Source organism: Macrobrachium rosenbergii, chromosome 59, assembly GCF_040412425.1.
Source record: "Macrobrachium rosenbergii isolate ZJJX-2024 chromosome 59, ASM4041242v1, whole genome shotgun sequence".
Taxonomy (NCBI): domain Eukaryota; kingdom Metazoa; phylum Arthropoda; class Malacostraca; order Decapoda; family Palaemonidae; genus Macrobrachium; species Macrobrachium rosenbergii.
The window spans coordinates 29321002-29333673 of record NC_089799.1 but is presented as its reverse complement, the minus strand read 5'-3'; the positions used below and the strand labels follow the sequence as shown (position 1 = coordinate 29333673).

General features: G+C 38.8%; 1 protein-coding gene and 2 long non-coding RNA genes across 6 annotated transcripts in view; 2 read left to right on the top strand and 1 right to left on the bottom strand.

Annotated features, from left to right (window-relative positions):
• eco (Establishment of cohesion) overlaps window positions 1–11099 on the top strand; it is a 70121-nt gene extending 59022 nt beyond the window's left edge. For all 4 annotated transcript variants that reach the window (XM_067102609.1, XM_067102610.1, XM_067102611.1 and 1 more), the window contains exon 11: window positions 10011–11099. In XM_067102609.1, the coding sequence (XP_066958710.1) occupies window positions 10011–10538 (528 nt within the window). In that variant the 3' untranslated portion in view covers window positions 10539–11099. The remainder of the gene's footprint in view (window positions 1–10010) is intronic.
• The window catches only part of LOC136837710 (uncharacterized), a 54956-nt gene continuing 42854 nt past the window's right edge, over window positions 571–12672 (bottom strand). The window contains exon 3 of the long non-coding RNA XR_010852728.1: window positions 571–1314. This is a non-coding gene — a long non-coding RNA (uncharacterized lncRNA). The remainder of the gene's footprint in view (window positions 1315–12672) is intronic.
• On the top strand, window positions 2591–5713 carry LOC136837711 (uncharacterized). The gene is made up of 2 exons (XR_010852729.1): window positions 2591–5016; window positions 5228–5713. It is a non-coding gene; the product is annotated as an uncharacterized lncRNA (long non-coding RNA).

Here is a 12672-nt window from a genome sequence, read left to right as displayed (position 1 = left end):
CTTCTATGGGAATGGTGAAGGCGTTGAGCTGCCGCAACTGTTTGTAGACGTGATGGCCTCTCATCACCTATGGCTGCTCTCACATTGTTCAGGAATTTCTGGCTCTTAGGGCATATGGCATGCTGAAGGATGACTTCAGCTGATCCTTCAGTGATTCGTAGGTGACAGGGGTGTCTAGTTCTGCGAGCCATTCTGCGACGTGTTTGAAAACGTTGTCTGGCAGGAATTCGAGGACGGCGTCTGCTTTGTGTGCTGAGGAGGTGATTTTCTTCTATAAGAAGATTGTCTTTGCCCTGAAGAACCAAGCTTCTGGGTTGTGAGGCGTGAATGGGAGCAGGCGTATGGAGGCAGTGGCAAACGGTGTTGTTGGAGAGACTGTCATCGTTGTGGCTGGCTGGGCTGACATCTCCGTGGTCACCAATGTAGCAAAGGCAAGAATAAGAAGCTGTGCCTACAAACTTACTAATTTATTCAAACAACAGACAGACAGTTCAGTATCTCTTGCAAGAGGAAATGTAGTGCCTGACACAAGGCGGACAAAACAGAGATCAGAGTACAACCAACCGTGTTTGTTGGAGGATGGAAAAACATACATAAATTGGTATACAAAACGTGATTGAAGATATGATACATGTAGCTGGAATGCTGACGTTGTAATGCTTACGCTAAGAATGATAGATTTAACAAAACAATAATAAGAACACAAATATATGTACAAAAGATGCTTGACATCTGCTGTGTTTCTTGTAGCGTGCGTTTGGCGCGCGCAGATCTCGTTGTGAGGAGATTAGTGGGCCAGGTGAGATGAACGGGGTGTGTGTGTGTGTGCCCTACAATATAAAAGTCAGATATCAGCTAGATAACTATTTTTTTTAACAATTTTAATGTATAATAAAAAACTGAAATTGTTTAATTAGGATTAAATGAAAAAATAAATATATAGCAGACATAAGTCAGTGTCCCTTGAAGGGGGATGAATTGGGGGAATATACCTCACTCACCTATGGACACTAGCCACTTTTTCTTCAGCTGTTGAGCTGTGAGGACATGCTTCCTGCTCTCTCTCTCTCTCCCTCTGTGCCTGTTGGACGGGATGAGTAGCTTGCCACCTTGTCTTTGCAGTTGCATTAGACTTTTGCCATGTACTTTTTGAGTCTTGTGTCACTTTGATCTTTTTATTTCATTACAGAGAAGAAACATGATCGGTGCTGGTGCATAGCCACTTTGTCCTCCATATCAACAGACCCACAAGTACAGTAAACTCCCCGTATTCGTTGTCTCATGATTCGTGGACTCATCTATTCGTGGATTTTTCTGTGGAACATATATACTCATTATTCGCTGAAAATCTGCCCATTCACGGTATTTTTCACTGAGAAATATTCACTAATTACTGTATTTTCATCTCATTTTCATGATTAAATGCACTTTTTGTGATAAAACTATTAAAATACTCGGATAGTGCTCGAGTTACGATAATTCACCTTATGATAATTCGATTTTGCAATGGGGTAAGCAATTAATACCGATACAGCAATATTTATGAAAAACATTTTAAAATTTCGCGTTGGCGGAGGCAGCAGCGTACAATTAGGCAGCGAGAGAGACCAAATTACAATAGACCAACTTCTTTTCCGCCATCTTCTAGTTAAAAAAGTAAAAGAGAATGATAAAAATATTGTTAGTAACATTTTTCTTCTTTTAACGTGCGTTATACTCCATCTATCTAGTCTCCTGCACAAAGGTTATCCTACAAACCCATATACAAAGTACCTGCCTCCCTTCCCATCTATGCAAACAATGAGTTGTGTAGTTACTACCTACTGGTCAAAGACATCCATGCATGAATGGTGGCAATGACCCCCTCTGCTTCAGTTTACGATAAAAATTTGAGCAAGGGCTCCATATGATTGCTGGGTTTTTATGTAAAAATATTAAAATTTGCAATTTGTATATATGTGCATCTCCAAATTAGAGTTGTTACAGCCCCATATGTGAACCATTGCACCACTTGGAATTTCTTGAAAATAGGTGTCTGGGTCATAACTGCTAAATAAATAACCAGCTCTTGTTTTAGTCAGGTCATCAGCTTCCAGGTCAGGGTTACCCTGCTATGCAAACTTGGCATTAGAGTGTGAAGACTGATTTTGTTTTGTGCCTTCCAGCCTTGCTGATTAAAAATATATGCACAACAACTGAAAAATTTAGTTATCACAGGTTTCATGCCCTGAGAAAACTTGCAAGTTTTACTAGTATATCATTTGTGGACGTAAATACAGTGACTTTCTCGTAAATACACTGGGAACCTTTAGCACTATGAGACACTGGCCTCAAGTTTTTGTCAAAAAGTTATAATTGCCTATATTTTACATAATACCCCAGAGAACTACAATTCTTACTAAAAGTAAAAGAGACTACAGTGGCACCTCAGCTTATCAGATTTTATTACTTAGCAGACTCATCAAAGTCCAGCATAACAAATATTTTCTATTACAGAATAATTTGCTAAGTACACCAGAGTTATTGGACTGTTGAAGAAACGCATCAGACTGTACAGTCTTTTATATAAAAGTATCCTCAGCATGAGCTGGCATGGTCATTGAACCTGGTAACGATGTCTAACAAGTGTTTATTGGGGGTGGGTTGGGAATACTCCTCACTCACATTCTTCACTAGGCACTTTTCCTTTGGCTGTCATCATGTGAGGATTTCTTGCTGTGCTCCTGATTTTTTTTTTTTTTTTTTTTTTTTTTTTTTTTTCTCCAGATGTTTTACCTTTCATCTCTTCCATTCCATCTTAGGTAGACCCCCACTGTTTAATCTGCTTAAAATTTCAGCGGGGTTGCTATTGTAGGTTAGAATTACCTGCTTCAGGTGTTAGCCTTCCTCCTTACTGCACAAGTCTCCTCTTTTTCCTGGAGTCAGTACACCCCTCCTAGGTAAGAGGTGGGTATCTTGGGAGGTGGGAAATCACACACCTACTTTTGTGACATTGACTGTGAAGTTTACCAGTGCTGAAACTGTTAGGAGCTAGATGTTGAGCTTCCAGTAGCAGTTTTCCTTATGGAAGATGCAGTAACTCAGGTTCCCAGTTTCAGGTTGGGGGAAGGTGTTTGAACGCCTACGGGTAAATGATTAGCCTCTGGCTCACCTGGAGACGGATATTTTGCCCCAGCTCCTCATCCCAGTAGTGAGATGGGCACTTTGGTGTTTTATATATGGGTCAAGCCAGCATTTTTCCACTGTCTGGACTAAGCTTGTGCAGGCAGTGTGGTTAGCTCTCCCTCCAGTGTTTTTTTTTATTTGGAGACACTTGGCAGAATCTGTGTATTTCTGCAGTTTCCTGATCTGCAGGCCAGTGCTTGAAGTTATTTCTATGTGCTGTTCTACTGCGGTTCTGGAATACCTCTACTTGTCCACAACAGGGCTGTTGTCCATTTCAAGTGTCAATTTGGGGCTATTTGCAAAGTATACACTGGCTATGTTGCTGGGACGATTGGTTAATCTTGGGGTCCTCTGAGGATGCCTTTGCTTCAGAACAGTCTTTACTCTCTTTATTGGCCAAAAGATGGGACCTTGGCAAACTGATGGAGACTGGATCTCACATCCAAGTAGCAGACAAGTGCCTGGGTATGTAGACTGCAAATGTGGAAGGTATTAGCACTGGTTCCTGCCCCAGCAGGAACAAGCAGCTTGACTTGGCAGATTGTCCTAGGTCACCTGCCCCATGGGCAGATTCTCAATCTCACTTCAGTGTTGTCTGCCACTGGGCAGCTCCATGCAACCTCCTTTCATCTCAATTTATTGAATAAAAAACATGGTGGTTCTAGTGTGGTGATGGGATAACAGGAACCCCTTAGCAGGAATTTTTCTGAACTCTCTTCCTTTTGAAATTCAGTTGTTCACATATTGATGGAGGGCTAGGACACACCTGAGAAGTTCATTCATGTTGGGTATGTTTATTGCTGGACGCACCTGAAAATACAGAAAGCGTTGCTATCCCTGCAAGTTTTCCAGTATAACACTGTTGATAGGCGAAAACACAACTGTAGTAGCATATGTCAGGTAAAAGGGAACAGTGTTATTTTCCTGCTAGAGCACATGCATGAGTGGGCAGTTCACCATGCATTAAGGTGTCTACTAGGATGGAACAGTCTGGCAGGCAAGCTCAGTTGCCAAGGTCAGGTTGTAGGGATGGGAGTGGTCCATACTTCCTTGAATGATAGAGGTGGTGGTTCAAGCATGGGAGTGTATTCCTATACTCATTCTGTTTGCTTCCAGGGTGAACTAAAAGCTTACAGTATTCTGTTCTGTTTCATTTCCTGGGGTGGGGATGGTAGTTGCATTCCAGTTCCTTAAACAGTCACTTTTGTTTTCCACTATTCAACATGTTTCATTGGATAATCAACAGTGTTTGATCATCCTGGGTTTCAGGATGAGCCTGGCATACCTTGTTGGCCTCTAGTCAAGTAGATTTTTCCTTGTTTACATATACAGAAACAAGGTCATGTAGGGCTTTCTCTCAGCTGTGAGCCAGGTTTCAAGACTGAAGAGTGGACTATCTTGCTCTGGTGGAGTTACATATGATTGAGGAGTTTTGAACAGCCTTTGGCTAGCTTAGCCTAAGCAAAGCATGTCGAGAAGTTTCTTGCCTAGTCTTTGGAAAGATGGGGTCCCTCTCTCTCTCTCTGTCCTGAGTTCATGGCAGATTATCAGAACTTATCAATCCCTGATGGGAGATTTGAAAGTTCTTTTGACTCCTCCAGCCAAAGATTTCATTGGTGATTGTCTGGGCAAGATGCTTCTTACTTTTCATGTGAGTAATAATATACTAATTAGAAGGACCTTAATTTTATTCCAGAGTATTGGTACCTTTTTTGCTGGTACAGTTACATCCAGGAACACCCTTCCTTGCTGGTTTTGTAAGGTACCGAATGCATTTGACTCCTCCGAGGACACTCACTTTACTCAGAGTATGTGAAGTCAGGGCTTCAGTTTTCCAATAAAGAAGGGCAGGTGTGTGTATACTGTATTTGGTTTCATTTCATCTGTCCACTCACAGGTGAAGATGTGGCACGTGATTGGCTTACAATCAACGTTTACAATATCGTTGGCTTAGTGATTAATATCAAACAGTTTCTCCAATAATGTATTTGAATGTTTATATATACAGACAAAGAAACCTCACCCTTTCTTATGTAAATAAAAAACTTGTCTATCTGTACAGAGAGTCCCTGGTTATCGGCAGGGGTTCATCCTGACAGCGTGATAACCAAAAATCGGCGATAATAGTGCCAATAACTGGAGATCGAGGCATATCAGCCCCAAAAATCTAGTTATCGTCGTCGCCAGACAAGCACCATAAAACCAGACTGCCTGTATTCATAATATAACAGTAACAAGCACACAAAGAATAAGATTGTATCAAACAATCTACTCAAATCAAACAAACAAATGTTGGTCTTTCAGCAATTATGATTTATCTCATTAGTATAGCCTAGACCACACACAGACCTATGCTCAAAAACTTCAAATCACAATATTTTATCATTCAAAATTTGTTCTGTGTACCGTTTCATTGCATTTCTATAAAAAACAACTTGATTATGATACCAAAGTGATATCTACATCCATAAACTGAAAAATAACCTTTAATTGTTTACTGATAAAACATGAAGCAATGACCAGTGAAACTAGGCCCATACTACTGATTTGCTGGGTGTTTTATTTTACTGTCCTTTTAAGCAACAAATTCATTCCATTTCTTTGAGATTACAGTTTTATTGTAGCCTTCATTTATTCATTCTATCTAATTATTGTTCCAATGCCCAACACTGAAAAAATTTGTATGTCTCGGCTAGACTTTTATGCCGTACATGTCATCAACACTAAGGATGACAGGGACTAAATGGGATTTTAAACTTCTGCTTGATAAGTTGTTTAGCTAAATAGACCCAAAAGTGACAAAGCACTGAGCTATTATAATTACTGTATTTGAATGCGTAAGAAAACATTATATAAATATTTAGAGTATTCTGGAAAGAAAACCACAATATCATTGCAATCATGTCATGTTATAACTAATGCAGCAGTCGTTCCATTCATCTTCCCCAGGTCCTAGAGAGCTTCATGGACAACAATATTTGTTTTTTTGCGAATATTAATCTACTCATGTAATTTACCACCAGAAATTATTAAAATACCTCTTATTTGCACTCGCATAGCCAGTTGTCTTTATGTATCTACAGTAAGATAAGAAATAATTGTTTCAAGTCCATTGTTTGTTTGCATTTGACCTGGGGAGACTGTTAAAAGCGCATCTTTTGTGTCCTTGTATTGTTAAATTATTGATATAAATCAGCATTTTTATGATCTAAATAAGGTGTGAGTTTTTTGTATATACAGTATAAGCATCAGATGTATGATTAAAAAAAAAACATTTTGCATCTTTATCACAGTAGCCTGTGATATCGGGAACATTGATTTCAGCCAATCGAGAGCTAGCTGTGTATATGACCACATCTGCCTAAAATCTACGTTGGTGAGTGGACAGATGAAATGAAACTGGCTATAGTATAGGTACATGTCCCTTTCATCATTTGACCAGAGGGATATTGCTCAAGTCTCTGGATACCTTTGCTTTTGGATCTGCCTTGTCTGCTCAACAAAGTTGTGTAGGCACCTTGCTGTTTGAAAAGACTATCATCTTGCCATTCTGGGGGTATAAATTGGTTGGACTCCAGAGTTCAGAGGTCTGGTTAAACAAATCATTTATAACTAACTAACTAACTTCCTTGCCTTCTTTCTGGAGCTGCATGTTGGGTGAAGTAATTATTAGCTTGGACAGGCTTACTTCCAGAGGTAAATACACTTTAAGCATTCAGTCTTAATTTCTCAAGATGAATCTCAGTCTGCTCTCCCTTTTAACAAGGGTTGGGTGGGAGGGAAGTTGATTAGAGAGCTACATTCTTGGCCCTACCACTCTGTTATCCCATAAGCTAGATGGAGTGGGAGGTGACAGGAGTCATGGCATAAGCAATCACACCTGAAAATGATTTATTTTAAGTGATTGACCATGCTGCTTTGTTTCATTATGCAAGCATGTGCTCTGAAATACTAAGATTTGGGGTTGAAATTCCCCTGGAAAATAGGAAATTGTTAATTAAAACATTATAAAAACAAAGTTCCTTATATGATATTTAATTGATTTTGCTTTCCCTCTTGGTTTCATTGTGTAAGCACATCATCTGAAATTCTAAGACTTGTGATTAAAAGGGGTGTATTTACACTCGTATGTGTACACCGTACTGCAGAACAGGCTTGCCAATCAAACATGTAAAAACAGTTTGTTTACATGATTTTTTTTTTTGTAACTGCCACACTTTTTTGTTTCTTTGTGATAAAATAGAAAATCCTTGTTAAAAAAAATCTAAAGTTCCTTTGTGAATTTTTTTGTTGTTTTGGGGCAGTTTTGCAATCTTTCTTTGATTGTGTGACCATGGGTTTGAAATCGTAAGATTCATGAAGTGTAAAATAAAAATAAAATTATTTATTATTATAATTTAAAAGCATTATGCAGTATTTTTCCCTTTTGGAAAATTGTCACACACATTGTCTTGTATTGCTGATTAGTCAAAGTAAAAGAGACAAGGTTTAACAGTTTCACTGAAGTTGGGCCTTCTGAACAAATTATGAAAAATAAGTGGACTATTGCTCAGGTCTGCAAATATATGATTGCAGTAAGCAGTTGGTGAGTGACATTAAAAAAGCCTGCATGACTTTGGTAAAAGAACAGTTCATATGCTTTGTAGGAACATACTGCTCTGACAACACAGAAGGCAATGTCCCACAGTAGAAATGAGTAACATTATGATGCTGTGTATAAGTGGTTTTTGCAGTGAAAGAGTATACAGTAGGTGTGATAAGTAATAGGAGGAACTAAGATGCAGATTGCAGCTTGAAAATTTGCTGAAAATATGAAGATGGAAGACTTCCTTGCATCTGGTGGATGCATATGGCATTTCTGTAACCACCATGGGTTATATGATGGAAAAGCAGTTGAAGAGCCAGCTAATGCACCCACTGAAGAAATAGGCCCTTCTGCTTGAAGCTGAATTTGATGAAAAGCAGAAGTTTAGTCCTTGCACAAATTTAAAACTGCGACACTAATGGCCCGTTTTGGAATTCTCTACAGCAAATTACTCAAGTGATGACAGGAAGTCATGATGTCCATGGCCTGAAGCAAAGCAAACAAGATTTTGGCATTGCGTTTCCAATACTGATGGCTTCCACTGCCTTAAGCCCTGTTTTGTTGGAACTGCTAGACAGCCACAGGACATCTGGGACATAATGCACTTGCCTGCCAGTTCATTGTTAATTGTTGTAGACTGCATGGTTCATGATTATTATCAAGTCTCCTTCTTTAACCATATATTCAGAAATGTAGGGCCTCACCAAGGAAATTTACTTGAAATTCATCTGACCTGTGTCAGGCCCATCATCCTGATGCACATCTGTATTGCACACCCATCTGAGGAAGAGCTAATGACAGGATGGTAAGATTAAATACATCTCCCGCCCTAACAGTGCAGCTTCCTTATGCTATCAAGAAGCAGCTTTTCAGTGAAGTGATGGTGGTCCCAATGGTTGAAGATTATGAAGGCAAAGAAAATACCAGAGACAGAGAAAGGAGATGTGAAAGTCAGTACAACCTGCAGTGTGAAAAATTATTTGGAAAGAGCATAGGGCTACCATCTGCATCCTCATCATAAGTCTCACGAACACTGGTATCCTCCCCCACCCATGCAACTAGATCTCAGTCTACCACCTCCACACCCAACAAGTTTGAAACATGGCTGTTTACTCCATTTCTAAGGGAATTTGGCTATTCTGACTAACTGGTATGTCCTGTGAGTCACCACATCACATAAGGGCTTGTTATGCATCACATTGTCTTCAAGGTAAACATTACACTAAATTAATTTACAGACTTCAGAATTTCAAAATCACATGCCTACAAAATGAAATACATTATAGAAGTTTGGCCCAGCCAGTTTAAAAAGTTTAATGTTGTATTTTGATTTTTGAAATTTTAGGCTGTCTAGCCAAGCACTAGGGGAATTTCAGCCATTCAGTGCCTAAGAGTATGAAAAAAGGGAGTTGAGGTGGTGGTTGGATGCACGAGAGAGGTCCAGATAATGAAGGAGATGAATTAGAAGGATCTACAGTAAAAAAAGTTTACTGGGAGAAAACCCCATAGCTGCACTAAGAGAGGTTAGAGAGGAAGATTTGAGAAAGAGGTGGGAATAGGGGTAAAGTAAAAGGTTAGCAAGTGGGTGCAGCTAGGGGCCAGAGGGATCCTGCAAACACCCTTTAATAATGTGATCATGTCAGGTGTACTGAAGTCACTATCCCCCATGGGGAAATTTGTGCAAGGAACTTTTTATATGTTTTAGTAACTGATTTATAGTAGTGCAGTTGTTTTGAAATACAGGTATATTTCATAAATGCATGCAGTTACACTTTAACCAAATATCTCAGAATTTCTTAGCATGTGATTACCACATGAACGTGAAACTTGCACATAAAAAAACTAAATGCAAATGTACCAATGTACAGCAGGTACAGTACAATATGTAATTACTGCATACACTGTATTGGAGGCTATAGTTAGAACTTTTAACATACTACAGTATATGAAATAACCACACACTTTATTGTAAAAGCAAAAACACCTAAGTATGAAATATTTTCAAATTTCTCAAGAGATTGGGCATCAAGCAAGTAATTAAATCCGGTAAGTTGAAATACCAGTTTGTTTGGTTAAATGCAAGCATTTGTTTTTATGTGCCGGAGATTAAAAATTTTTGGATGCTATGCCATAGTTAAAAGTTTTCTAAAGGTTTTTAAAAGAAATATTCGAGACCTGTGAGAGCTGTTGGTTTTTTTTATTTGTTCATTTATACAGTACTGTATTTTATTTATTTCTCATGTATACTCCTGTTTTGCAGGGATGGAAGAATGAAAACTGGGTGCGAGGGCTCGATGAATTAGGCGGACGTGTTGTGATGGTTACTTCTAAGGATCCTTCTCACTTTTGGCGAAAAGTGGAAGAAGTTTTGACTGTCGTAGACAATGAACTAGGTTTTCCCGAGGGAACTAACCTTGTCAGAGAAAATTCGCGGGTTTTCATGTACATTTTGGATCGTCAGGTTGTTGGTTTCCTTGTAGGAGAGAGAATAGAGAAAGCAAATCGTGTGATTCCACCAAAGTCGACAACAGTGTCTACTACTAATAGACTTTTGTGCTGTTCCCAGGAGCAAGTTACTGTATGGGCAGGTGTCAGCCGTATTTGGGTACTACAGGGTCACAGAGGAAAAGGTATTGCTGGCAAACTTTGTGAAGCTATGCTGTGCAACATGTTCTCTCATCACATTCTTAGTAGGGATGAAATTGCATTCTCTGATCCAACTGAAAGTGGAACCAAGTTTGCAGAAAGGTTTACTGGCAAGAGAGACTTTTTAGTGTATCGACGATAAATAGAGATTTCTGTGAAGACTTCCCACCCCCTTATGTTGTCTCCTCAAATTTTTTATTTCTTGTCTTCTGTGTGAGGCCTAATCCATCATAGTTTTTCCATATTAATGTGCACAGACTTGTAACATTTATCAAGCTAAGTTTATTTTTTGGATTCTTATTTTTTTAACGTGCATATCTGTGACGCATGGCAACATTAAATCAACAATGATAATTTTATGTACATAGTTCATTCATTAGTAAAGCACCATTTTCTGTGAAAATGAAAACGGAGGCTGATGTAGCAGCTTATTCAGTTATGTTTTGAAAGAATTTTGCTTGAAATAGAGATTATTTTATACATATACTTCCCATTTACAATGAAACCATTCTTTTATGTATATTTGTGAATTCCTTAGTCGATTAATCTTGTGGAAAGAATTTTTATTTGTGTCAGCACATTTAACTGTTTATGCTTTTAAGTTGCATGATTTTATAATTTAACCTTCAATTCAGATTTTTATTTTTGTTTTAAGGTATGATTTATATATTAAAGCTTTTTTCAATAAAAGTTTATTCTAGTATATTTTGTTTCATTACTAGAGGGCTCTGAAACTTGGATCTATTATAATGTGCTTCTGCTCAATGCACCATGAAAGCCCTCAGTCAGGAACCTTATAGCTAGCTGTATAAATATAACTTCACTGGTATACTATGTAATTGTTTAACCAGAAAGTTTTTGTTTGTTTCTTGGCAAACAAGCTAATTTGCATATCAAAATCTTGTGAAAATTTGCATTGCTGGCAGCTGCAACATTTCAATATAGCATGAAGATCATTCAATAGTGTTGATAAGCATCAATGGTTGGCGATGCAGATGTATGAATGGGTTTGTTGAGCTGCCAGTCATGAACATTCCAGCTAGAGGGAATGTTTTGGCAGGCCAGCTCAATTGCCAGGGGCAGTAAGTTGGTAAGAGAGAGGCCCCTATTATGTGGTGTGGGAAACTCAGAGCTTTGGGTAAGTCTAAAGTGATCAGTCTTATCACCTCACAGTTTTTTTTGGTAAAAATTCAGAAATACACACTAAAATTTTGAGGTACTCAGATAAAAAAATTTTGAATACTAGATATTAATCCAACTAGAATACTTAAGGCTAACAAAATAAATGACAATGAGGCATTGTGGAAATAAATGGGCTAGGCTAAGGGGCAGAACTGACCCAAGTGAAGACGCAGGGCAAGCAGGTGAGACAGGGTCAGGGACTAAATTCATATAAACTAAACTTGAGTTGGACCAGGGGGAACCACACCACCCACTGCAACTGTGGAAAATTTAAGGGCCTCTAAAGACTTAAGATAGTGGCGTTTAAATACTTTTGGTGATTTCCAACCCACACATCTCTTAAGTTCAACAAAATTCATATAATGAAAAAAGTTAGTAGAAGTGGCCACCGCACGAACATCATGGACCCTAGGTACTGACTCCGGATTTGCTTGCTTAATAAAATAAAGAATTTGTTGTCTGATGGCTTTGAGTGAGATACTGCCCCCCCCTTCCCTAACAAGAAGGGGACCCGAAGTTCTATTAGAGGTCCTATCTAAGTAAGCCCTTAAAGTATTGACTGGGCAAAGAGATAAATCTTGTGGAAGAGGGACAATCTTCCAAGGAGATCACCTATTCTGCGGGTCTTCGTTCTTTGCTAAAAAACTAGGATCTGGAGATAACAGAACTTCATCTGACGGGAGGAAATCAACATGATTAGATTCTCTAGAAAGAGCAGACAGTTCAGAAATTCTAGCCCCTGAGGCTAGACTTACTAAGAACAGAGTTTTCCTTAGCAGACTCGGATATGAACATGAAAGATTATCAGTGTCTGATGCCAACCTAAGAAAATCATTTAAGTACCAGGAGACCGTGTGTGGATGGGTTGCTGGTCTAAGGTGCGCACATGCTCTAGGTATAGATGAAAAATATGAGTCCGAAAGATTAATATTAAAGCCGTGTAAAAATATTCTTTTTAAAGCAGATTTAGTTGTAGTAACAGTACTAGAAGCCAGATCCTTCTCGAATAATGACCTAAGAACGAGATTGCTAGGTTCGTGGTCATCTCATGAGCATTTGATTCTCTCAGAAACAAGGCTAATTTCTTAACTGCC